This window comes from Marmota flaviventris, chromosome 19 (genome assembly GCF_047511675.1).
Source record: "Marmota flaviventris isolate mMarFla1 chromosome 19, mMarFla1.hap1, whole genome shotgun sequence".
Classification (NCBI taxonomy): Eukaryota; Metazoa; Chordata; class Mammalia; order Rodentia; family Sciuridae; genus Marmota; species Marmota flaviventris.
In genome coordinates this window covers 6,957,637-6,983,913 of record NC_092516.1, presented here as the reverse complement: position 1 = coordinate 6,983,913, position 26,277 = coordinate 6,957,637, and the positions used below count along the sequence as shown (strand labels likewise).

At 49.6% G+C, this 26,277-nt stretch overlaps 1 protein-coding gene across 9 annotated transcripts; it reads left to right on the top strand.

Moving 5' to 3' along the window:
• Nucleotides 1–609: 609 nt before the first annotated feature.
• Tbc1d24 (TBC1 domain family member 24) lies at nt 610–25,287 on the top strand. 9 transcript variants are annotated; one of them, XM_027940478.2, is made up of 10 exons: nt 9,166–12,172; nt 12,873–13,604; nt 16,730–16,839; nt 18,244–19,324; nt 20,407–20,565; nt 21,374–21,437; nt 21,802–21,897; nt 22,698–22,899; nt 23,249–23,419; nt 24,168–24,259. In XM_027940478.2, the coding sequence occupies exons 4-9, from the start codon at nt 18,360–18,362 to the stop codon at nt 23,401–23,403; spliced, it is 1,641 nt and encodes a 546-aa protein (XP_027796279.1). In that variant the 5' UTR covers nt 9,166–12,172; nt 12,873–13,604; nt 16,730–16,839; nt 18,244–18,359; the 3' UTR covers nt 23,404–23,419; nt 24,168–24,259. The 9 variants fall into 9 exon arrangements, with proteins under 9 accessions (XP_027796275.2, XP_027796276.2, XP_027796279.1 ...); XM_027940477.2 differs by having other exon boundaries at nt 23,249–24,261; XM_027940473.3 differs by lacking the exon at nt 23,249–23,419 and having other exon boundaries at nt 9,726–12,172; nt 13,406–13,604; nt 24,168–25,287.
• The last annotated feature ends 990 nt before the right edge of the window (nt 25,288–26,277 follow it).

Here is a 26,277-nt window from a genome sequence, read left to right as displayed (position 1 = left end):
TCCTGGACCGCTATGGGGTTGGTGACCCAATTCCGCTGCCTGCACAGCAAGTCCCCCGCCTTCTGCTAGGACCCGCAGAGGACGCTGAGCTCCGCCCGCGCCGGAAGGCTGCCTCTGTTCACCTCCGCGGGTCTGTGTCCTCGCGTGGGTCCTGGCGGGCCGTGGGTCCGTATCTCTTTCCCCAGCCGCGTCTCTCCTTTGTCCTGCCTCTTTCTTGGATTGCTGTGACCCCAAGTCTGTCCCGCTGTCCTCTCTGCCGCGTCTCTGAGCCTTGACCTCAGGACTCCTCGGCTCGGGTCCCGCCCCCCAACTCCCCTGCGTCCTTAACTCTCTCAGGGATCTGCTGTCGCAGAGCGCAGCCCCAACCACACGTGACCCGGCCGGGCTGCAGCAGCACAGGCGGGCAGCGGCACGAGCTCAGGGTGCCTGCCCCACGGCTGTCGACGCGGCACGGCAGCCCCCGCCACCTAGGGCTCGCCGGGGCCTCCGCGCTGTGGGAACCGCTGCCTGACCCGCGCATGCGGCGGCTGTCGGGCGCCTGCGCGCATGCCCAGAGCCGGCGGGCCGGAACGCGGGGCGCTGGGGTGGGCGGCAGGCGGCGTGTGCTCGGCGGGGGCGGGGCCGCGTGCGCGCGTGCGCAGAAGGGCGTCGCCGTCGCGCAGAGAGCTGAGGGAAGCGGAGAGGAGGTGGGTGCGCGGCGGGGGCGTGGTGGTGCGCGGCCCAGTGGGCTACGCTGTCACCGCTCCGGGGGTGGTGACCCGGGCCTTGGCGCTGCGCGGCTCGGGGTTGCTGAGGAGCCTGGCGCTGCAGCTGCAGTTGCTACGCGGGCCCAGAAGCCGGACCCCTCGGGGCAGGCCGGGTCCCCCACCCGCCGGCCCGGCCCGGGGCGAGGTGTCGTCGGAAAGAGCTGAGTGTCACGCTGCCTCGCGGCACTTTCCGTCTCTGCCGGGTAGGAAATCCTCTTCTGGGTTCGTGGAATTGCAGCAGGTTCCCCGATACCTACCGCCCTCCGAGAGCTGGAGCTCCCCCGCGCCCTTCACTTGCTCAGAACGGCACACCTGTCCACTTGGCGCCTGGGTATTTTCCCAACCTCGGAGTCTTGGGTACCCCTGGCCGTGGCTGCTGTGCCGGGGGAATGGGGGCAGCAGTCCTCCATACGTGCCCTGGGAATTGGAAGCTAGGAGCTTGACCCGCCGCGTTCTGAGGCAGCACAGCTGGAGGGCAGAGCTGGCACCGTGGGGAATGGGCTACGCCTTTTAGGCTCTCCTGTGAACAGGGTGCTGGTGGCCTGGCCACAGGTTTTCTTTGGTGACCAGAGCAGTGTGGAAACAATTGCGCTGTGGGCCTCCCTGTGCTGACTTTAAAGGCCAAAGATTGTCTAAACCATCTGGGTCTTGTGTAGGTATAGATTGGCTATTAGTGACGCCGCGATGCTGTCTTTACTGTCAGTTATTCCTGGGCAGGGAAGTCGGCCTACTTTTCCAAGATGAATGGAAACCCTAGAAGGTGATTTTCCTCTTTTCACTGTGTGCTTGCTTCAGAGTCAGCAGGTGCCTCCCAAGCAGCTTGCGGAACCACCCCATAATTTGGCATGCATTGCCATTTTGTGCATTTCGTCCATTTTTACTTTACTTCTGAAGCATTTAAGAGGCACCGTAAATGTTTACTTAATTACTTTGAAGTGAGCAGATTTTTTTTCTTTTTTGTGGTACTAGGGGTTGAATCCAGGTGCACTCTATGACAGAGCTTCATCCCCAGCTCTTATTTTTATTTTAGAGTGTTGCTAAATTGTCTTCCTGCCTCAGCCTCATAGTCAATGCAATCACTGGCCTGTTCCACCGTGCCTGGCTGAAATGAGCAGATTCTTTCATTTTAAGGTTGAAACCAAACCCAGATGAGGAAACAAGCAACAAATTTCAAAGAATTTACAGTTATTGTTTTTTTTTTTTTTAGAGAGAGAGAGAGAAAGAGAGAATTTTAATATTTATTTTTTAGTTTTCAGTGGACACAACATCTTTGTTTGTATGTGGTGCTGAGGATCAAACCCGGGCCGCACGCATGCCAGGCGAGCGCACTACCACTTGAGCCACATCCCCAGCCCTACAGTTATTGTTGATAGACAGTGGTCTGACCCCCACATGTGCTTCCCTTTATTCTGAGGTTGATCTTCATCTAATCTCCTCAGCACTCAGATTAAGCCTCTGTGGGAAGTGCTTAATGGGTAGTGAATGCTCTGTTTAGAATCCTGTCTCTCCCTGTGAACAGGGCTGGAGCCACATCACCTTCATCTTTGTTCCCCCATTGCCTGACATGGGTGGGCTGGCTTGAGGTTCTAAGTGGTTGTTGAAAAGAATCAGAGCATTGTCAGAGTGGTAGATGTAAGCTAGTGCAGTAGCTTTCAGCTGTATTAAGGGTGACCTTCTGGGATGTTGAAGTGATCTAAGCAGGGTTTTCATAACAATGATATTCACCCCCCTGGGTCTGCTAATTCATTCGCCTGCTGGTGGGCCTGGCTAACTCTTTCTAACCACACCTGCCAGAACTGTCTAGCAGTTCTGAGTGACCTTGGGCACACAGTGTTGCTCCTAAACCTCCTTCTGCCAATTGCAGAAGACATCTTTAAGTGTTTGCCTTTGGGTGGTTTTTGGTTTAACTTACATAAGACAATGATGTAGTTGGTAAAAAGAAAAAAAAAAAAAGCACTTAACATTTGCTCTGTTCAATGTTTTACCTGTTTGAGCATACCTTTTCTGTTATGGCAACTCTGTAAATGGAAGAAAAAAGCCCTTTCCCACTTGAAGCAGCAATTTCAGTGGCTGTTTGCAGCGTCACCTTCCAAATGGAGATAATATCAAAGAAACAAAACCTCAGGCTTTCTACTGAGAACCACCTTGAATTTGTTATGTAGTTTCTCTATCCTTTAACATGGGTTTATTTAATTTATACTTCATGTGATGAGGCACTGTGCTGTGTCTGCTGTAACATTGTTGAGTGAGGTTTGGTCTCTGCCCTTGAGCTCACTGTGCAGTAAGGAGACAGGCAAATAAATGCATAGTGGTAGACACTCCCACAGGGGTGGGTAGATCTTTCTGTGGGCCCAAGGGACCAACATCCAGCTGGACTGTGTTGGGGGATAGGAGCTCAGAGAAGGCCATGAGCTTCATTTTGAAGGATGGTTAGAACATGTAATGAAAGAACCTACCAGGCAGAGGGGCAATAGGATAGTACATACAAAGTGAAAGGGGAATGGTTCCTACTCTCAGCTATTGGGAGAAGGGCAATGGGTAGCTCTGAGTATGTGGGGGAAGATGGAAAAATGGAAGGGAGCTGGGCTGGTAGCATACTGGGAAAGGCCTTGAGCGCCAGGATCAAGAATTTTAATTTTACCCTGAGAGCGGTGGAAGCCATCAGAGGAGCATATCTTGTGAATGACCTGATGAGATTTATGTTTTCTAAGGACTTATCCAACCTTAGCCAGTGGTAACAAAGACAGGTTGGTAAGGTATCTTCGTGGCACACCTTGAGACAAAAAATGGAAAGGAGGGGCTGGGGTTGAAGTTCAGTGATAACAGTGCATTTCTAGTATGTGTGAGGCACTGGGTTCTATTCTCAGCACTGTATATAAATAAATAAAGAAAATAAAGGTCAATCGATAACTAAAAAAAAAAAAAAAAGAATGGAAAGGAGGGCAAAACTAAGAGACAAGTAGCTGCTGGAATAGGAAGAGCCAGGGAGAAAAGAGGATGCTGGGGACACTCCAGGACTGGATGACAGGCTGTTCAGTGCCATGATGCACACAGAGTGGAGCAGGCCTGGGGAAAGCTCAGGACTTTGAGTTTGGAAAATCATCATCCAGGCAGCAGGTAGGTATCTACTGGTCTGGTGCCATGAGGCTACAGAGCATTTAGGGGGCATTCCTGTGTGGTGTTAAAGTTGGGGAGTGAGTTGGGTCTTCTCAGTGAGAAAAAAAGGCTGTACCTATGAACTGCTAATCTTATGTTCTTAGGAACATAAGGCTGCTTAGTAACCAATTGCTTTCTTGGCAGATGGGGGTAGGGTAGTGGGCTTTTTGTTTCTGTCAGAGAGCCAGTTTTGCTTGTTAGATTGATTGTAAGATAGGATGTCAGATACTAAAGGTGCAAACACACATTTCTGTTGTCTTTCCAAGGGTCTTTCTGTCTCAAGTGTTTGTTTGCCTTTTGGGGAACCTCCAGTTTGGGGAGCACTCATCTCAAAAGACCCCATTTGGCTCTAGACTGAGGATTCCTGTCAGAACATTCTATGGTTAGAACTCGAGGGGCAGGTATCTTCTTAGACCTGGAAATCCATTATTGCAGAATTCTCCAGGTTGTGCTGCTTTCCCTCCAGGACCCTGGTTTCTGTGTGATATAGCAGCCTTAGTATCAGATAGGACTTTGGAAAAGAATGACCAAGGGTACAGAGGCCAAGCATGTGGTGTCCCTTCCCCACTCTGTCTCACATGGTAGGGCCATATGAGAAGGGTAGGGAAAAGCTGATATTGCAAAATGAGTCCCTGTCTGCCCACCTCTGGCACGTGGGCCCCATTGGGATGGCCACATGTCTTATGAGTTTGTGAGCAGTTATCTTTGTTCCTCATGTTGGGGCGTGTGGCTGCTCAGTCTTAGAGCTTTTGTTCATGGATCATGTGTAAGCAGTGGTAACCTCCCTTCTGCAGCCACCCTGGTGTACTTTTTCAGAGGTGACTGAGAATATACAGCACACCACTTGGACTGTTTCCCATAATCTGAAACTGTGTCTTCCTGATTGTTACACAGTTTTAATGGGGTGCTACACACTCTCAGAAATTGTTTACTGATGGGTGATTCTATTAACAGTAAAAGCCTGTCCACTCTTCTAAGGGTTGTTCATTATCTCGGTCCCACCAAAAGTTCACTTCTGTCCCTTAGGCCTTTTCTTAAATAATTTTGCTCTTTTCTCCTAATCACCCTCTGTGTTTCTTTCCTGGAAGGTATCCTTATAGTCTTTGAATCTTGGAAACCTGTAGACTTTAGAAGGATCAAGATGTGGACATTAACTCCTGCCCTGGTATCTTTACCTGTCTTTCTAGGCTGCCCCACCTTGCTTCCAGCATGAAAGGGAACTGTCCTTAATTGGCAGCCCAGTAAATTCAGACCCTTTGGCTTCTTGAAGCCTGTAAACTCGATTATAGAACTGTCTTTTCACCTAAGCCACAAAAGATGCCCACAGACTTGTGCCTTCCTCCTGAACAGCTCCCGGACTCTGAATTAGATCTGTCTTTTGTGGCTCTGTCCTTTGCCCATGCTGTCTGTGTCACTTCCTGGAGCTAAGTCCTCCTTACCTGTCAAAACCCAGCTAATGCAGGTGTTGGCTCCAGGAAACCTTCCCTGAGCCTTCTTTCCTTGTGGATAGGGACCCAGATACCCTGTGTTGGGCTCCCTGAGAGCTAGAACCGGTACCACCTCTTTGTCCTCCAGCACTTGGGACCCTGGCATGCAGGAAGTATATCTTGAATGCCTATTAAAATGATTAAGTTCACACAGTTCCATCTTGGCTAGCTGTCTTGCTGTCTTATTAGGTCTGAAGGTCTTTGTGGAGAACCTGAGCTCCTGGCCTTCAGGGCATACCTGACTCGGGCACCTTGCTGGGAACTCAGACCTGTCAAAATTATGTGCTACTAACTTTTGAATGAGTTCTTTTCCATGTGCCCTGATGGGGGAGTATTTTTCCCTGACTGACTTTTTGGCAGACCCTTAGAGCTCAGAAGGTAAAGATGCTGAATTAGCTGAGTCCTGTTCCAGCCCCAGCCCAGCCCCTCCCTTCCTATGGGTAGGTCAGATTAGACCAAGAAATGTGTTCTGCCCAGGAAAGGGACACAGGGAACCTTTTTGGAGTGGCTAACCAAGCTGGAGATTCACCTATTCAGGATCCCACATGTAGCCTAAGACTTGCATTTGAACTTCTAGCCAGCAGGCAGGCCAGCTGGCCCAGTATGCTGTGACTAACACCTCATTAATGGTTATATCCTTGTTGTACCTGGCACGTGCCCGCCATTGTGTGCCACCAGCAAAGGGCCCACTATCAAGTTCCCTGTAATCAGCTACTTGGTAGTCACTCTGGGGTGCCATTCCCCATTAACATAGGAGAAATTCCTGTGCTCTGCTGGGGGGGGGGGGTAGAAGCTGTGCACACCTTGCCTTCCTGTCACGTGAAGATGCCTTCCAGGGAGGTCACTGCCTAGGACAAGTTGACTAAGGCTCCCTGTTGTTTTTCAGCCTTTGAAATTTAAATTTCATCCTAGGACTAAATAATTTGCAGATTTTTCTTGCTTCTCTTTTTTCTTCTCTGGTTTTCCCCTTTCCAGGGCACACTGGGTATAGTGTGACACTGAATACAGAAGTCACAGTATAGTAGAACAGGATGTATAAGCAAGTTACTGTAACACCTCAGTGTGCTGAGAGTGGAAAAAGATTTGGGCAAGGAGGTGTGGATAAGGATTTGAAACAGATTTGGACAAGGAGATCTTAACCCTGTCAGAGAAGTCACTGAAGGGCCATGAAGAAGGTATGACCAGAGTCAGCAGGGAAAGGAGAAGAGGGGCAGATGTGTCCTGTCTTTCCTCCACTCAGGAATATTCTTTTTTGAGTGTAGCATGGTACTGTGGTTGGTGCTTTGTGGCTATGGCTTCTGTAACTGCCGTGGAGAAGCAGGAAGGGGCCAGGACATAAAGGGCCAGGGACAGGAAAGATCTCCATTGAAGGGTTGGGACTAGTCAAGTCCCAGGCTGGGCAGAAGTGCTGGGAGTCAGAGCTGAGTTGTGTTGAAGGCATGTGGAGCAGGAAGGTCAGGAAATGTTTAGCAGATGCCTGGGAAGCAGCTTCAGGTATAGGACTGGAGCTCACATGGGGCTTCTAGGCTGAGAAGAAGCTGTACTTCTGCAGAAATGACATTGAGGGAGACAGAAGCCCAAAAGGTGAGGAGAGCCCAGGATATGGGAAGCAAGCAAGATAAGGAACCAAAGTGTCCATTAGACCTGGCAACCAAGTATGGAGTCCTCAAGACAGGAGGGGTGGGAATGCAGCCTGCTGTTGCCGGCAGTTCTACTCTGAAGGAAGGAGAAAAGAGAGAGCTGGAGTACAGTCTCAGGCCTGCCTAAACAGAGAGGGAATGTTGAGAGTACAGGGAGTCAGGGTCCCCAGGAAGTAAGATTGGACTGAGGAAGGCCTAGGCTTGGACCCATGCATTTAAAGGACAGGGCCAGAGAGAAAGGGAACTTCTGCTTGGCAGCCTCGCTTTCTCAAGGAAGAGTAGTAGGATAAAGTTGTGAGCAGCACCTGGGAACAGGAGAGGGTGCCAGAGGTGAGCTAGGAAGGGCCTGCCAAGAAGCCCCAAAGACTGAACACACTGAGCAGGAAGCTTGATTTTTTTTTTTTTTTCCCACTCTGTGGCTCCTGTGTAGGCATGGAGAAGCGTGTGTTAGCTTGGCTTCCTCACCTCAGGCAGCTGAAGCAGGAGGACAGGATGGGGGGAAGCTGGGGCTTGGTGTGATGTCTAGACTGAGCTATAGGGAGTAAAGGAAGGGGGCTAGGAGATAAGGGTTAGAGCTGAAGGGTGGGAGGAGGGTGGTGCCCTATTGAGAGAGTATTTATGAATATTCAACCTCTGGGTCAAGTGGTTCCTGGGTGTGAATGAAGAGATAAGAGATGTGAAGGGGAAAGGGAGAGAATGATAATGTGGCATGGGGTAGAATTTGCCCTAGACAGGTTTCAGAGCAAAAAGGAAGGTGGGAGTGAAGAGGGGGCAAAAAGTGGAGCGGCGAGGCAAGGAAGTTTGGGGAAGACCAGGAGCTGTCTTCAGTCTGGTTAGTGTCACTACCTGCCCATGTGTAGCCTAGGTTCTCACTGGGCAGTCAATGGGTTGGGAACTCTCCAGGCAACTGTTTGCTAAATGTACCGGTGTGGGGCCTCTCCCCACCCACATGCAGCAGACCCTATTGATCAACCTGCCCCAGACACCACCCCTTAGTTGAGTGATTCTGAAGGCTGCTACCTCTGTATCCACCCTCCAGGCTGCCACCAATCAATCTTTCTGCAACACAAGTTTGACTGTGCCTCCTTGTCCCAGTGCCCTAATGGTGCCCTATCCCCAGCAGGACGAGTTTGGGGCTCCAGTGGGATAAGGGCCTCAGTGGTTTACTCACACTCTTTTAGAGACACCCCAAGGGAAGTTAGTTGCTGTGGTCACCTGGACACAGTAAGTCTTCCCTGCCGTTGTGTATGCTGGTCCTATACCTGCAATATCCAGTGCCACATTATCTACCTTCTAAGAAGGGTTTCCAGAACCTTCACCAGCTCCCTAGATGTGGCCTAATCATCCCTTGTTACCTCTCTGTGTCAGTGGGTCTACAAATCTGTTTTCTGCCTGTCCAACCAGGTGTCTTGTTTCTGTATCTGCTGTTCATAGAGCAGTGCCAGAGACCTAATAGGCACTCAAGAGAAGGTTCTGGTGATGGCTATAATCCTAGTGACTTGGAGACTGAGACAGGAGGATCATAAGTTCAAGGCCAGCCTTGGAAACTGTATGAGATCCTATCTCAAAAATTAAAAATTAGGGCTGGGGCTGTGGCTTAGCAGTAGCGCACTTGCCTGGCATGTGTGAGGCATGGGTTCGATTCTCATCATCACATATAAATAAATAAAACAAAGGTCTATCAACAACTAAAAAAATATATATATTTATTTAAAAAAATCAAGGGCTGGGGCTGCAGCTCAGTGGTAGAATGCCTGCCTTGCACATGTGAGGCACTGGGTTCGATCCTCAGAACCACATAAAAATAAATACATAAAAATATTGTGTCCATCTACAACTAAAAAAATATTTATTTATTTATTATTTTTATTTATTTATTTTTTAGTTCACGGCAGACACAACATCTTTGTTTGTATGTGGTGCTGAGGATCGAACCCGGGCCGCATGCTTGCCAGGCAAGCGCGCTACCACTTGAGCCACATCCCCAGCCCAAAATATTTAAAATAATATTATAAAGGTTGGAGATATAGGTCAGTGGTAAAGTATCCCTGGGTTTAACCTCTGGTATCAAAAAAAAAAAAAGAGGGAAGGTCTGGAAAGAATGGGTGTAGTAGGGTGGATGGATTAAGCCAGTGGGCCCCTTTCTAGGCCCACTCTGCTCTGCCCTGTCCTGTTCTGTCCCAGAGATGAGGCCTGGGGGAAGGACTAGTGTCCACCCTACCTGAGGCTCTGCCCAGGATTACTGACAGTGTCTTGAGGTGGTCTGTGCTTCTGGAGGTTTATCCCTGGCCTCTCCTGGGTGGGTGGGAGGAAGGGGACCTTGTGATGAAATGGGACTGGGTTCATCCCTGCATCAAGAGGGATACTCCTGGGCTGGAAATGTAGCTCAAGGCAAGTGTGAAACCCTGGGTTCAATCTCCAGCACTGTGGGGGGAAAAGGAGGCCACTCCCTACCTGCCCTTAAGTGCTAGCAGCCACCTCTGCCCTCTTCCTCTTCCCTGCCATTTGTTCTGTGTCCTGCTCCAGGTCTGCTTTCACACCTATACCCCTGCCATGGCCCCTTCTGGCTATCCAATATGTTCCTCCAGCCCTCTTCTTCCTCCCTGCCTCAGAGTGGATGGGATATTCCCCACCACCACCTTCTTTCCTACCTGCTGCCTCCCCAGACACCCTTCCAAGCTTTCCCACCTGCCTGGTACCTCTCCTTTCAGCCATCAAATATGCCCTCCTCCACCATTTCTCACCTGGCCCACTGCTGGGGGCATCCCTGGCAGCCTGAGCATCTCCTTTTCAGACAGCAAACACTTAAAGGTGTGTTTTCCTCATCTCCATAGGGCACACCTCAGGGCTGGAATGAGGCTTGTCAGCTCTGTGGTTCTCTGGCCTAGGAGGTGTGATCAGTACCAGACAGGATGTGAGGCACTGGTGGGTTCCTCTGCATCTCCTTAGCTGTCCAGAGACTACCCTCCATGGGCTCTTTTTGTTTTTCCTGCCCACAATGTTCAACAAGGTTGAGGGGCTGTGTGGAACATGTACATGCTTTGAATTCCATTAGGGGAACCTGCCTGAGAGGAGCGCGCATTTCTTATGTGGAGTCTCCACTGGCAAGGGTGCCCCTAATTTCTGTTGTTCCCATGGCATCTTCTGGGCATACAGATTCCCCACATGCTTAGGCTAGACCCCCAGCCTCACTTCCTCTCCTGTTCTCATCCTGTCATCCCTCTTCTTCCCCAGAATGCACGAGGGGATTGCTCAGGCTATAGAGGAAGCACTGAACAGAGTGGCAGCTAATACCCCTCCCTGCTCGGTGACACAGTGACTAAGGTTCAGCAGGGCCACATGCTGGGTCCTGGTCAGCTTGTTCCTGTGGTCAAAGTGTTGGGTAGGGACCCAGGCCTAGGGTGCTAACTCCTCAAACTGGAGTTCTAGTGAGCTGAGTGCCTGTCTGGTTCAGCGTCTGGGTGTGTGTAGGACCACTGCAGTGAGCTGCACGTCTCCTAGGAGATCCAATGCTGTGAGGTCAACTGAGCAGCTCTGGTGTTTGCTTAAAAAGCGTCTCATTGAAACTGGTACTTAGCCAGGCCCCAGTGGTACATCCCAACTACTTAGGAGGCTGAGGCAAGAGGATCACAAGTTGAGGGTCAGCCTGAGCAACTTTGCAAGACCCTGTCTCAAAATTAAAAAAGTAAAATAGGAGCTAGGATGTAGCTCAGTGGTAGAGGACTTGTCTAACATGCTTAAGATCCTGATTTGATTTTCCCATACCAGGGCCTGGGGGGCTGGAGATGTAGCTTAGTGGCAGAGCACCCCTAGGCTCAATCCCTGTTATTGTTAAAACAAAAAAATTCTGGTACTTAATACTCCAAAGTAGAGTTTCCCTGGGCTGGAGTTCTGTGTTTACTGCTTGCCCTTTAGCCTAGAGCCCTTGAGTGACCTGGTCCCTGCCCCCACCATCAGGCTGTTCTGTCTGCCTGAATCCACTCCTATCCAGACTCTAGGGCCCACCATATATGTGCCTGCCCAGGTATGTCAGCCCCCTATGTCTTAGCTGGATTCTGTCTACCTTTCTCCAATCCCACTTCTCCACAGCCTCCAGGAGGGTATTTCTGAATTTTTCTGAGGTGTCATGTTCTGCTTCTCCTTTCTTTGTGCCCCTTGCGTGAGGATACTGCCTCCTTCCTCTCCCACCTTCAGCCACTCAGTACCACCCACCCAGTCCTCCAGCTTTCCCTTGCCTCTCCCACTTCTCCTACAGTGCTGTCCCTTGGTGCTCCATGCAAACCATTCCAGAATCACCCTCCATCTTTATGAACTTGGGTACCATCACTCTTCTATAGCTCAAGTGCTAGTCAGCATCCATTCTAGATGTTCCCCAGTACCCTGCCTGGCCACTTCCAGCATTTCCTGCATCAGTTGTGATTGTGTGTGTCCTCTAGAGCACCTTCACTTCCCCCTCAGGGCCCATCATGAAAGAGGTAGCTCACTAAATGTTTGTGGAATGAATAAGTCTGGGGCAAAGAGAGCCATGATTGTTGCTGACCCCTCTGTCCAGTGACCAGAAATGGGAGAGAGAGCCAGGAAGGGAGGTTTAGCTCCCAGTGTTGATGAGTGTTAAGATGTAGTCACCAAGGCTAACTCTGTGGTTCTCTTTTTGTCACATGAGAGTTTGTTTTCAAATCCAACTGTCTGGGAAAGTCATGATCTCTACGTAAGAGGTGAGAAATGCAGAGTTCTCATGACTCCCTGGATTCTGAAGCAGTGTTTTGGGACAGCTTTATGGTATTGAGAAATGGATCCTGAATTTGCCAAGGAGAACACTGATCATATAGGGTGACCTGTACCTCAGAGGGAATTGGCAACTGTGGGGAGGGCTTCTGGACCCTAGAGGGTTCAGCAGACTAGGGTCATCCTTCCTGTGCAAGAGGATCCTCCAGTACTTGTCTGAATCCCACTTTCCTCATCTGTGAATTAGAGCAAATACCTGAACCATCCAGCTGAACTCACAGTTAGAGGTGGACCATGAAGCCAAGTGACTGTATGGCCAGCAGCGGTGAAATTTGTTCTGCAGCTTCCAGAGATGGGGGGTAGTCTACTCGCACAGAGGCACCAGCCTTGGTCCTGGGAATCTTCCGCACCACTGTTGGTAATAAGGCTTGTCCTTTCTCCCACATCCATTTTTCCTCCTTCCTGCCCTAACTTCTGTAGGGGGTTTGTTGTGGAGGAAAGATCTGGGGATTATTTGAGGCTGCTGTGGGGGATTCGTGGCAGAAGTATCTCATAGGAATGCTCCTCTCTAGAGAAGCCTAGCCATGTGGCTGTGAGCCTGGAGATATTTAAGGGGCCCTTAAGCCTTTGGCCTCACCCTTGGCGGACCCAAAGGACACAGTGGGATCACTGGTTGGGAGCATCACCTGGAGAAATCACCTGATGTAGCAATATAACATTTTGTGGAAATCAAAAGCATTTTGTTTCCACCTACCTTTTTTTTCCTTTTTAAGAAACACTTGAAGGGCTGAGGATTTAGCTCAGTGGCAAAGTGCTTTCCTTGCATGTGCAAGGCCCTTGGTTTTATCCCCAGTAACACACACACACACGCACAAACACTTGCTTCCCATCTTCAGGTATCCTGAACTATCAAATAGGCACCATGTTGATGAGGAAAAGACCATGAGTGTCACTGAGGAGGCTTACAGGGTGGGGAAAGAGGAAGTGCATGGCAGGAAAGGAAAGTGTAGCAATTGAAAGAGGTACCTGGGGGGAACCATCATCAGACTCAAGCTTGGGATCTGTACCTGGCCTATGGGAGAGCTGCCCACCTGACTCCCATGCTGCACCCTCTACAGGATTGACCCCAGCATTGGCCCACTGGGGCATCACTCCTGGACACTCCTGAGCATCTGCTGAGTGCCAGGCCTGGACCCTGAGGAGCAGTTACAGTGGGAAAGCCCTGGAAACATCAGAGCGGCCCTGGTGTGCCACACTGGCAGAGTGCTTCCTATAAACAGTCCTAGTTAATCCTCACAACAAAAACATCAGATGGATCATACCCTTCTCTGCTTCCCATTGGGCTTAGAGTAAAACCCGGACTCCTCCTCTGCATGCCCAGTCCCTGAGCACAGTCTCCCTGCTCTTGGCTGCCCTGCCAGCTGCATTGTTCTCTCCCTGGAGCTCCTTCCTGCCTTCGGGCCTTGACAGAAGCCTTTTTAGCTATCCCCAGAACCCTTTCCATGGCTTTTTTCCTGGCTGCCTCCTTATCTCTGTGGCTCATATGTCATTTCTCAGGAGGTATCCAAACTGCAGACCCTTTGTAAAGTTGCCATTGCCACGCAGGTACTCTGTGGGGAGCCCCCACAGTCAGAAACTGACACTACTCTAGCTCCCAGTCTCACAGGGTGTCAAGTGGAACTTTTCTTACTTTCCTGGAACTGCCAGTGAGGCCCAAAGCTAAGGACAAAGGCAGTGCTTCTACCATTCCAAGCTCAGGAAGCTGCAGACAGCTGGGGCTGGCCGGAGCTGCTACCTGGAGACCCAGCCCTGGGAGACCCCTGCTGTGAACTTGAGGAGGGGTGTTTCAGGTGAGAAACTACTCTCTGCCCTATGGTGGCCAAGAAAATCATATAATAGCCAGTAGTGCCTATGCAGAGCCCCGCACTACTGTGTGTCCAACAGCCTGGCTGTCTATCCTGGGCTGCCCAAGCATGGGGGCATAGGAGGATGCATTGTTTTTGCTGTGTCACTCCAACATCACCTGTACTTTAGTGAGCCCAGAGGCAAAACTCAACCCACAGGTTTTGCCTAGAAACAAAAACTTTTGTGGGGTCAATGTTATTTATTAGCTCTATTTTACAGATTAGGCCACTGCAATATAAGGAAGATGCAGGGCTTAAGCAAATAAATGTCAGAGGTGAACTTTGCAACCAGACCTGTTTACCTGCACAGATGGCCCATTCTTTAGCTTCTGCTTCCCTTCTCTCTCCCTGGCCACCAGGGTGAATGCTGGGTATGGCACCTTTGTCAGGAGCTAGGGAAATAAGCATGTAATGTTGTGTAACAGCAGCAGTCCAGCTGGTGGATCAACAGGGAAAGAGTCACTGTAGCTATAAAGATTCACCTTGTTGGGCTGGGGGTTGTAGCTCAGTGGTAGCGCATATGATTAGCATGTGTAAGTCCCTGAGTTCAATCCCAGCACCACTAAACAAACAAACAAAAAAGCTCCACAAAGTGTGGGTGTGCAAGCCAGGCTCATTTTATGTTGTTGATGAGTTTCCTACCTCCCCTTATTTCCCTGTCCCAGTGACCAGTTTAAGAAAGATCTAACTCAACCAGGCAAGATGGCACACACCTGTAATCCTTGCTACTCAGGAGGCTGAGGGGAGAAAAAGTTCCTGGGTTCAATCCTCAGTATGGGGGGGAGGGGGGCAGCGGGAATTTTAACTTTGGTTTTTGTGTGTGTATGTTTTTGTGATGCTGGTGATTGAATCCAGGGGCACTTGACCACTGAACTACATCTCCAGCCATTTTTATTTTTTTATATTTTGAGACAGTGTCTTGCTAAGTTGTTGAAGCTGACCTGGAACCTGTGATCCTCCTGCCTCAGCCTTGTGAGTTGCTGGGATTACAGCCTTGTGCCGCTGTACCTGGCTAACTCAGTTTTAATTGTATGCATGTGAATATGTAAGAAAAAGGTTTTGCGGGCTGGGGATGTGGCTCAAGCGGTAGCACGCTCGCCTGGCATGCGTGCGGCCCGGGTTCGATCCTCAGCACCACATACAAAGATGTTGTGTCCACCGATAACTAAAAAATAAATATTAAAAATATATATATATATATTTTTAGTTGTAGGTGAACACAATAACTTTATTTATTTTTTAAATTTTTTTAGTGTGGCGCTGAGAATCGAGCCCAGTGCCTCACATGTGTGAGGAAAATACTCTGCCACTGAGCTACAACCCCAGCCCCCTGTCTTTTTTAAAAAAGGCTGAAGATGTAGCTCAGTGGTGAAATACTCCTGCGTTTAATCCCCAGTACAAAAAAGAAAGGAAGGAAGGAAGTTAGTTTTGAAAGCTGTATACCAAAGTGTTGGTTGTTCTCTTTCCATAGAAGGAGGATAGAACTAGAGAGGTAATTTAAACATAACTCTATAATCTGGTCTTACCTAACCTTTTGTGATTGTGATTCTGCTTTCATATATCACTTACCTAATAAAATGTTTCATTTTGTTTGAAACCAAAGGAAGATACTTGTCTTTAATAGTTGCCTTGAGGGGGCTTGGGTTGTGGCTCAATGGTAGCATACTTGCCTGGCATGTGTGAGGCACTGGGTTCGAGTCTCAGCACCACATATAAATAAATAAAATAAAGGTCTATCAACAACTAAAAAAAAATAGCTGCCTTGAGGAGGTCATTGGGAACCTGGTTGCTGGGGCCTAGAAGCATCATGTTTTCCTTTTGAGTCAGATGTGGGGAGAAGGAAGGGACATGGAATGGGGGCTCATTGCCTCTGTGTCCCTCTGATCCAGTGTGATCCTGGACTTCTTGCTGCAGCTCACCACTCTGCATCTGCAACTTGCTAAAAGAACTCTCTGCCAAGTATAGAGATCACTTCTGGAGTTTTCAGTTTAATATTCAACCTAGGTCTGGGGCTAGGCAATTGAAGGCGCTTTTCTGCCCCTCTCTTTATAAACATGTTTATTGCTGTCAGAAGGACCTGGTTCTTTTCACCCAGACAGGATAGGCCTGGGGTTATTCCAGTGTTTGTGAGCTTAGGCTCTAGAGTACATAGATAACTCAGACATGGGAGATTGTGGAGTGTGGCCTGACTGTGGCTGTGGGTGTGCAGGTGGCCTGGGGCATATCCTTCTGAGCAGAGGAAGAAGGGACCCTTGCTGCTGCTACTCCCAAGACAGAGCAAACTCCACAACTACTTTTAAGGGGTGTCCTTATTAAGAAGAGGGTACAGGTTGTGACACAAGCCTAATCTTACTGTGAACATGGTTTTCCAATGGGACATATTAAAATCACTTTTATATTTTAGTGTTTTTGTCAGAAAAACTTGTTTTAATTAATTTTTTCTATGGGGAAGCCCCTCTAAAAACATATCAATGGGTATAGACCTTAAAGACTAAAAGCAGGGACTCAGCAGATATTTGTACACCCAAGTCCATGGTAGTAGTATTCACAATAGCCAAAAGGTAAAAGCAACCTAAGTGTCTATCCACAGATGAATGAGTAAACAAACTGGTCTGTCCATATGACAAAATATTATTGAGCCTTTATTCTGGTATGTACTAAAACAGAGATGAACCTTGAGGACATCTAGCTAAGTAAAATAAGCTAGTCGTAAAAGTATAAATATTGGATGATTCATTCCTGTGAGGCACCTAGAGCAACTGAATTCTTGGAGACAGAAAGTAGAATGGGGGATGTCAGGGCATGGGGGAGGGAGTCTGTGTTTAATCAGGGGAGTTTCTGGAGTTGAATGTGACACTGGTTGTGCAGCTGTGTGAAGGTAGTTAACACCACTGAACTGTACACTCACCAGTGGTTAAAACGGCAATTTTTGTGTGTGTTTACTACACACAAAAATGAAAGCCTCCCCCAGGCATTTTCTCAAAACAGTATTGCCCATTTGGTTTTGCATTATAGTTCTTAATTTTCATTCGGTGTTTTAATAAAGTAGTATTTGCTTTTCCTGTTTTTAGATGAATCTTCTAGAAGCAAGAGAACCTGGAGTGATGTAGTCATTTGCCAAATCTCACTGAAGCTTATCCCTTTGACATCTTCAGACACTTGTGCTGTCCCAGGCAGACAGGTTAGTCTGATTTTATGTAGGCAGATATTATGCCTTTGTGTCCAGGAGAGTAGCTTTGGCAGAGCTTTGGTGAGTGTGGGACCTGAAGCAGAAGACTGGCTGTTGTAGGTGGCTATTTAGAACCTCCTGTTGAGGCTCAGCTCCCCTGTTTCTTATGTGTGTATGAAGAACAGCAGCAGCATCATGGAGAGATGGCACTGAAGCTTCTGAGACTCCATCCTTTGTCCCCAGAAGTCTGATTTTGAAGCTGGGTCACCTTCCATTTATTACTCAGCACACACCCCCACCCCCAGTGATTCTGTCTGGAGTTGCCTGCAGAATGTACCTTCCAAGTTGACAATATCAAAGTTAAGAGCTGGCTTCAGAATTCCATCCCAGGCCAGGTAAGGCAGAGCAGGTGCAGGTCCTCAGTGCACAGCCTTTGCCTCCAAGGGCTGAAAGAAGGAGTTGCTCACAGACTCCTCCTGGCCCTTGGCTCCTTTTTGGAAGATCCCAGGCCTCAGGACGGGGTGTTTGAGAGCCTGAGTGGACCTCCTGAGGAGAGGTCCAACTGTTTTTAGCACAGTTGGTCTCTAAACCCCTTCCAGGGACCCTGTCCCTAGCTTCTCATTACTCCAAACCTGTGTAGCCCATTCCAGTAACACCTGAGTTCTGTGAAAATAAGATATATTCCAAAGTTCATAATGATTTCTCAGAAGAGTCATTTATCTCTCTTTTTCTTTTTCTTTTTTTTTTTTTTGTGGTACTAGGAATGAACCCAGGGGCGCTTAAACACTGAGCCACATCCCAAGCCCCTTTTTTTTTTTTTTTAAGTTTAAGGTAAGGTTTAACTAAGCTGCTTAGGGCCTTGCTAAGTTGCTAAGGCTGGTCTTGAACTTAGAATCCTCCTGCCTCAGCCTCCTGAGTTGCTGGGATTATAGGCATGTGCCACCACATCCAGAACAGCTATTTATCTTAAATGGAGGCCCTTCTAGTACTTTGTGGAAACATTAAAACAGAAAAACAATGTTTTTTTCAGTATTGGGGATTGAGCCCAGATCCTTGCACAGGCTAGATAAGCATTCTGCCACTGAGCTACAAGCCCAGCCTGTTGAGTTTTTTTTTTTTTGTTTGTTTGTTTGTTTGTTTTGTTTTTTGGTTTTTTTTTGTATGTTCTAGGGATAGAACCCAGGGCCTTGTACATGCAAGGCAAGCACTCTACCAACTGAGCTATATCCCACCCCCTTCCCAGCCTGTTTTGAGACAGGGTCTTATTAAGTTGCCCAGGCTTGCCTCAAATTTGCCATCCTCCTGCTTCAGCTTCCTGAGTAGCTGGGCAAAAAGTGTATTGGACAAAAAAGTTATTTTAAAAATTTTTCAAGCTTTTTCAAACACATGTACTAAAAATATTTTTTAATTCTACAGGGTGTGGGATGGCAGACAGGTTAGCAAGCAAACTCTATAGAGGGGTCTGGAGGATCTAGCTACTCTTTACGCCCATCCTGGCAGCCTGGGGCCCTTCTCCCTGGCATACCAACACCATGGATTCCCCAGGGTACAACTGCTTTGTGGACAGAGACAAAATGGATGCTGCAATCCAGGACCTGGGGCCAAAGGAACTAAGCTGCACTGAGCTGCAGGAGCTAAAGCAGCTGGCACGCCAGGGATACTGGGCTCAGAGCCACGCCCTGAGGGGAAAGGTGTACCAGCGTCTGATCCGGGACATCCCCTGCCGCACAGTCACACCTGACGCCAGTGTGTACAGTGACATTGTGGGCAAAATTGTGGGCAAGCACAGCAGCAGTAGCCTGCCCCTGCCAGAGTTTGTGGACAACACCCAGGTGCCCATCTATTGCCTGAATGCTCGGGGCGAGGGTGCCGTGCGCAAAATCCTCCTGTGCATTGCCAACCAGTTCCCTGACATCTCCTTCTGCCCTGCCCTGCCAGCCGTAGTGGCCCTGCTACTTCACTACAGCATTGATGAGGCTGAATGCTTCGAGAAAGCCTGCCGCATCCTGGCTTGCAATGACCCCAGCAAGAAGCTAATTGACCAGAGTTTCCTGGCCTTTGAGTCATCCTGTATGACATTTGGGGACCTGGTAAACAAGTACTGCCAGGCGGCCCACAAGCTGATGGTGGCTGTGTCAGAGGATGTCCTGCAGGTCTACTCTGACTGGCAGCGCTGGCTGTTTGGAGAGCTGCCCCTCAACTACTTTGCCCGTGTCTTTGATGTCTTCCTGGTGGAAGGCTACAAGGTGTTATACCGCGTCGCTCTGGCCATCCTCAAGTTCTTTCACAAGGTGAGAGCTGGTCAGCCTTTTGAGTCAGACAATGTAAAGCAGGACATCCGCATGTTTGTCAAGGATATTGCTAAGACGGTGTCCCCTGAGAAGCTGCTAGAGAAAGCATTTGCCATCCGTCTCTTCTCCCGCAAGGAGATCCAACTCCTGCAGATGGCCAATGAGAAAGCACTGAAGCAGAAAGGTATCACGGTCAAGCAGAAGAGGTAAGCAGCCCCAGGCTGTGTGTGTGTGTGTGTGTGTGTTGTGTGTGTGTGTGGCCTCTGGCAGGCTGCAAGGGACCCAGGCAAGAGTGGGGGTTCTGGTGGATTACATCCTGGAAGTCTGAGCCTGAGCTTATTCTATCAGTCTCGGTCTGTCCATGTGTACACATATGGGTAGAAAGACACTAAAAAGCAGGAAGAGCCTTCCTAGTTACTGTCACAGCAAGACATGCCAGGGCCTGTCCTCAGGGACTAAAGTCAATGGCTGAGATGGAAGCTAGACAGCAACAGAGGGTCAGAAAGTCCATAGGGGCCAGGCTGGCCTCTCAGCGGTCATGTAAGAGCAGCTTCATGGCTGGTTGTTCTCATGGCTGCTGATGTGGTCTCCCTGCCCTGAGTGTAGCTCCTGGGGAGCAGGGTTGGGAAGGGTCACGGTGTTCAGCAGCTGACACTGGGATTATGCCATGGGTGACTGTTGCATGTAGTTTTCTTTCTCCTGGGCCAGAAAAAGGCACACCCTGAGATTGGTATCTGCCACTAACCTCTTCTTGTCTGTTTTATTTTCTTTTTTCTTCTCCATGTCCATTGCTTCCTCCTGTTTTTCAGTGTCTCACTTTCTAAAAGGTAGGTCTAAAAGCACACCTCAGTGCCTGACTTCTCCACCTTTTTGGCAGCCAGCTCTGAACCAACTCTTGCTATTTCCCAGGGCCTGGCTGGTTCTTATGAACCAGCTTCCACTTCCTCAGCCTGACACTCAGGCACAATCTGTCTGTCTGTCTACCTCAGTTGTGCCATCTGCTGGTACTTGGCTGGCCCTGCAACTTTGTCCTTCTGTCCTGATTTCTTAGAGAAAAGGTGCTTTTGACACCCCCAGTCTGGGCACTCTGCCCCTTTAGAAGGTGGGAGGTGGGGCTTTTGGGAACAGCTGTGCCCCATTCTTTGTATCCAGGCCCTAGAATCAGGCAGTACACCTGGTTGAGTAGATGAGATGTCCCCTCTGGGCTTGGTTACAAAGAGTAGCTCTGAGACCTGGGTGGGAATACAGTCAGGTCACTGCAGGCTCTGACATTTTCTGCTCTCCCCAGGCAGTTTGTGCACCTGGCCGTCCATGCAGAGAACTTCCGCTCTGAGATTGTCAGCGTGAAGGAGATGAGAGATATCTGGTCTTGGGTCCCTGAGCGGTTTGCCCTTTGCCAGCCCCTTCTACTTTTCTCCTCATTGCAGCATGGGTACAGTCTAAGCAGGTGAGGCCCACTTGGTGCCCTGGGTATGTCCTGCCATGACTTCCAGGAGTTCATAGGGGTGATTGGAAAAGCCTTTGCACCTGAGCCCCTGGTAAGGCCCTACCTCTTCCTGTGGGCTCCAAGAATCAGAAGCCCCTTGTCTGAACTTTTGTCATTTCCAGGCTTCCCACACTTTGGAGATCACTGCCTCCTAGGCCATAGCTTAGGGTCCTGTGCATTGCTCTGATAGGGGGTTTCCCCAAGCACACTACCACCAAAAAACCTCAGCCAGGTTTGGCTGGTATTCAGCACCTCAAGTCTCAGATGGCAGGTAGCCTCAGAAACTCTAGCTGGTGTCACAAGAGACCTGGCTGGGTGATTTGGGCAGATCTGGCCTAGCTTTCACCCCAGGCCCTGTCTGCAACCATGTAAGCATTTTGGCATAGCTGGAGCTACTTTGCCCAACCCCCACCAAGCATACCAGCCGAGCACTGTGCACCACACTGGAAGCTGTGGGTCGCCCCACATGCCCAGCCCCTGAGGATGTGCCCAGCTTTCCTACAGTGAGGACCTGTTCCTCTGGTTCTTGCTTCCCTGTAGCACCTGGCTCTGGGCTCTGCCCTCAGGGGGCCATCTGCTATGAGGCTTCTCTTCCATCCAACTGGGGTAGACAGCCCAGAATGTCCGAAAAAGGCCAGGTGAGAAGAGCACCTGATGAGGACATTGCCAGATCCTTAGCACCCCTGACAGCCTGGGCTAAGAGTCAGCAGAGGCTGGCAGGAGACAGTGGGGAGGGCAGCAGAGTAGCATCTGTGGTCTCTGCCCCCAGGTTCTATTTCCACTGTGAGGGACACGAACCTACCCTCCTGCTCATCAAGACCACACAGAAGGAGGTGAGGAGGACCCAAGGGAGTCTGGGACCTGGACTCTGATGAACCTGGGAGAGGCTGCATCTCCCAGGGATACCAAAATCCAAATGTGGATGTGTCCTATGCATGGAGCTCATCCTGTGCTTGAGGGCCACTAAGGGAGATGGAAATGTCCCAGAGGCATCCACCCCATGGCCAGCTTCAACCTGTGGTGTGGAAGGGTGCACTTTTCAAAACTTAGCCCTCTCCACATCCCTTTTGCACTTGGTGTGGGTGGGTGGGTGGGGGGACTGTGACACACTGCATGCCCTGCTGGGGCCTGTGACTTGGTACCTCAGTAGGCCTGAACAAGGGAACCTTCCTGGGGTAGCCTGACCTTCTTCCTCAGGTGTGTGGAGCTTATCTATCAACAGACTGGAGTGAGAGAAACAAGTATGGAGGCAAACTGTCCTTCTTCGGAACTGGAGAGTGCTTTGTATTTAGGGTGAGTGGGGCTGAGCCCAGGGCCCCCCGTGTAGGCCCAGCAGTCACCCTGGGCCAGGGTTGTTCCCAGTCCCTCAACCTCACCAAAGCTCCCAGGGGGAGCTCAGGAGTTGGCAGGCCCTTGCCCTGGTACCCCAGCTCACATGATCAAGTTTCATTTCACTACAGCAGTTACCCTACAGGATATTTTCCTTCTGCTTTTTTTTTTTTTTTTTTTTTTTTTTGGTACTGGGGATTGAACCCAGAGTGCTCTACCACTGAGCCAGATACCTGCCCTTTCTATTTTATATTTTGAAACAGAATCTCACTAAGATGCAAAGCCTTGCTTTGAACTTGCAACCCTCTTGCCTTAGCCTCCTGAGTCACTGAGATTACAAGCAAGTGCCACTGCACCTAGCTATAAATGATTTTTTTCTTTTTCCCAGTACTGGGGATTGAGCCCAGAGTTACACTGAGCTACATCCCCAGCCCTTTTTTATTTTTTATTTTTAGACAGGGTCTCAGTAAGTTAATTAGGGCCTCATTAAATTGCTGAGGCAGGCCTTGAACTTGTGATCTTCCTGTGAGCCTCATAGGTCACTGGGATTAGAGGTGTGTGCCACTGCCTAGCACAACTTCTGGGTTTTGATCACACTATCAAGTGCCTATGAGCAAGTGGGACCTCATCTGCTTGTGTGTTGTCATTTCTTCAGCCCCTGGCTCATAGCCAATCTATGGAATGGAGATGGGCCTTGGTTTTGGAGGACAGAAGGGGCTCACTGGGGCACTGCATGCCAGTAACTCATGCCCATTCACCCTCAGCTGCAGCCAGAGGTGCAGCGTTACGAGTGGGTAGTCATCAAGCACCCAGAGCTTATCAAGCCGGTACCCTGCACATCCTCCCACTCCAGCTGTTCAGACCCAGCTGACCGACTCTCACCATTCCTGGCAGCTCGGCACTTCAACCTGCCCTCCAAGACTGAGTCCATGTTCATGGCTGGGGGCACTGACTGCCTCATCATCGGTAGGAACCCACTTCTTCCACCTACCCTGGGGGGAGGGCATGGAGGATTGTGAGTGAGGATTGGGATAAATAGACTAGGAAGCAGGGGTCTACCTGGACAGCCAGGCCCAGGGTACTGTGGAGGTTCAAAGGTCAGCCTGTGGTTTTATGTACCTATGCATTTATTTTTGTGATGCTGGGCCTTGCACATGCTAGGCAAGGCCTAAAGGGACCACTTGCCAGAGGCTTTAGAGAGGCCTCTGGCAAGGACTTCTGAGGTTGCCCAGTCTAGGCAGAGATACCTCAAGGGCAGTGCTGATGGGTTGTGGGTGGGGACAGAGAGGCTGCTACTGACATGAGCACCCTGTAGGGGGAGGGGGTGGCCAGGCGCTCTACATCGACGGGGACCTGAACCGGGGCCGCACGGGACACTGCGACACTTTCAACAACCAGCCCCTCTGCTCAGAGAACTTCCTCATCGCTGCTGTGGAGGCCTGGGGCTTCCAAGACCCTGATACCCAGTGATGGGCCTGCGCTGATGGTGACTGAGCTGCCTCTGTGGGGTGGTGGGGTAGAGGCTGGGTCACCTCTTCCAGGAGCAGGGAGTGAAACCCGCCCCTAGGTGGTGAGCAGTATTGGCCTGCAGCTGGATTACCATGGCCAAGCCTGGCCAAGCCTGCTTGGACTAGCTGCTCCTTCTACTTGGAAGAGGCTCCCTGATCCCACCTGCCTCTGGGTTAGAGCTCAGGGGGCTCAGGCCAGCACAGTGCTTGCATAGAAGGCACACTCCTTCCCAATTGAAGGCCATGGCTCTCTGTGGAGGAATCTGCCCAAGGCTATATAGGTTGGGGATCTACATCTTGCTGCCACTGGGGCTTCAGGCCCTGATGAGGGGGATGGAAAGACAGAGGAACCTTCCACCAAGTGTGTAGCTGTGGTGCCCCCTACTGGTGCTGCAAGGTGTCACTCCCCTCTGGAGGGGACCTGATGTCTCCCAAGGATTGGTCCTGAGAACAGGTGCCCTTGGCACTGTTCCCCGGTAGGATCCCACTTCCCTCCCCAAGAGCATCTCCCCAGGCCTCTGGTCAAGTCCCTCCTTCCCTGGGGGTCTCCTCTCCAGCAGTAACTCCACTCTGAGACTTTGCTGGGCTACATTTGCTACTGTAGAGTGGGAAAGCGGAGGGCAGGATTTGTGCTGAGACCCATTGCTCCCCTATTCCCCTAGAGAGGGTCAAAGGCCGGTGGGGTGGGGGCTGGAGGGAACGTGACATGTCCTTGTATTTCTGCAGAGCCTGAAGCTCTTGGTGGGCCTTTCCTTGCTGCAAGTCCACCTGAAGAGGTGGCCCCAGAAGGGACTTTCTTTGATCAACCTCCCAAACAGCCAGTGCCATTTCCAGAGGCCTGCCCAGAGATGCCTGGACTCGCTGTGGCTTCTCAGCCCTCCTCTTTCCATCTCCGTGGCCTCCTTGAGCCTCCCACAGTCTCTGCAGTCATCCTGTTTTTCTCTTTTGTCACAATGGCCGCCAGGCCAGGGTCAAACTCAGACCCCTCAGCATGGATGCTTGCCTCAGTCCTGCCCTCCCTACTTCTCTTTATTGGGCCCTGCACTTCCCTAGGTCCTGCCCACATAACACCTCCTGGACTTCTCTGCCTACTACATCCGTTCTCTATATGCCTCTCCTGGCACTGTGGCTGGCCACATGTCATGGTTTTCTGTGTCCTGCCCCCTCCCCTTAGATCCTTCAGGCCCCTGGGCACCTGCACTGCCTGAGCCCTGTGCTGGCCTTGTGCATGGCAGGTGCCAAGGGAATACCTCTCTCTGAGCACTACAGGGAGTATACCTCCCTGTACCCTCCAATTCTGCCCTGTGAACTCCCTCAGCCAGTCCTGAGGGTCTGGACACCAGAGAGAAGAGGGGAGAAGCAGTGACCCAAGTGGATGTTGGGCCATTGAGACCTGGGAAATAGGATAGATGCCTAGTCCCACCTAGCTGCAGCCAGCACCTCTCATTGTCACTGTGCACTGCACTAATGCCTCTTCCAACACCATGCTTGCCCTTCCTGTGAGGGGTTCATCCCCTTTTGCCTGTCTAGTCATGTCGCCTCTGAGCTGGGTCATGGTGTACAAGAGCAGTACAGGAACCTTATGTGGCTTTGGGTAAGCTGATAAACTACCTGGAGTTCAAGTTTCCCACCTTGAGATGGGGCAGTTCTCCTGCCATGCTGCCCTCTTGGACAGGGGAATCACATGAATCCCTCTTCAGGGGAGAGGTGCTAAGAGGTAGTGACATTGCTCCCCCCAAAGTGCCACAGCCCTTACTGTCCCCCCCTTTTTTTTTTTGAGTCCCCCACTGTCCAGGCCTGTAACCTACGATGTTGTTGTTCATTAAATACAGTTTTGTTTCATTAACTCCAGGGGTCTGAGCCTGATTTCTTCAGCTAAATGAGTCTCTGGGGAGTCCCTGGGTTGTGCCACCTTGGGATCCTCACTCAGGCACTGTCACTGGCTTTTAAAAACACAGATGAAGCTAAACCTGAGCATTTTTTGTAGGCGTCTTTGCAAACTTCCTGACAGGGTGGTGGGTGGTGGCTTTACTGAAAAACAACTGGTTCTATGTGGCTGCCCCAAGAGGCCAGCTTGCTTTGGCCTTGCTGAGATCCAGCCCAAGATGACCAAATAACACTTAATCATGATTTCTACATTATAATATATGTTTTTTGATTTGTGTGTACATTGCAAAATATTCATTTTCCTTGAATTTAGTGCTGCCTTTTTCCTGACTTCTCTACCAAAAAATTTCTTCCAAAAGATAGATGTGGTTATTATTTTTTATTCTTATTACTATTATTATCTGATACTAAAATTCCTAAATAGAACATAATTTACTTTATCGATGTTTTCTATTATTTATTCTTGATTATTAACTTTTGATATTGCAAAAATCAAAATTGAATAGAATTACACAATTTTTATTTTTTAAGAAATATTTAAACACTTATTTTAAAAACAAATTTCGAGCCAGATGTAGTGGTATACACCTATAATCCTAGTAACTCCAGAGGAGGCTAAGGCAGGAGGATTTTAATTAGCTCAAGGCCAACCTAGGCAACTGAGTGAGACCCTGTCTCAAAATAAAAAATATAAAGGAGACATATATTGGTGGTAGAGTGCTCCGGGTTCAATTCCCAAAACTGAAAAAATGAACATAAAAACTAAATATAAAAACAAATATTAAACCTAATCTCAGCCAGTTCATTAAATTAAATGCATTCATTAATGCCAAGCAAATGACTTTAATGCTTAAGGAAAAAGTTTTTTAAGGCAAACATCGTAGTGCACACCTGTAATCCCAGCAATTTGGGAGGCTGAGGCAGGAGAATCTCAAGTTCAAGACCAGCG

What these genes read in the sequence shown, in the direction of transcription:
- Tbc1d24 (XM_027940474.2), top strand. Translation starts at nt 18,360, where the DNA reads ATGGATTCCCCAGGGTACAACTGCTTTGTGGACAGAGACAAAATGGAT. An exon ending in ATCACGGTCAAGCAGAAGAG is followed by an intron (nt 19,325 to 20,406) that starts GTAAGCAGCCCC and finishes TGCTCTCCCCAG; the next exon opens with GCAGTTTGTGCACCTGGCCG. An exon ending in CATGGGTACAGTCTAAGCAG is followed by an intron (nt 20,566 to 21,373) that starts GTGAGGCCCACT and finishes CTCTGCCCCCAG; the next exon opens with GTTCTATTTCCACTGTGAGG.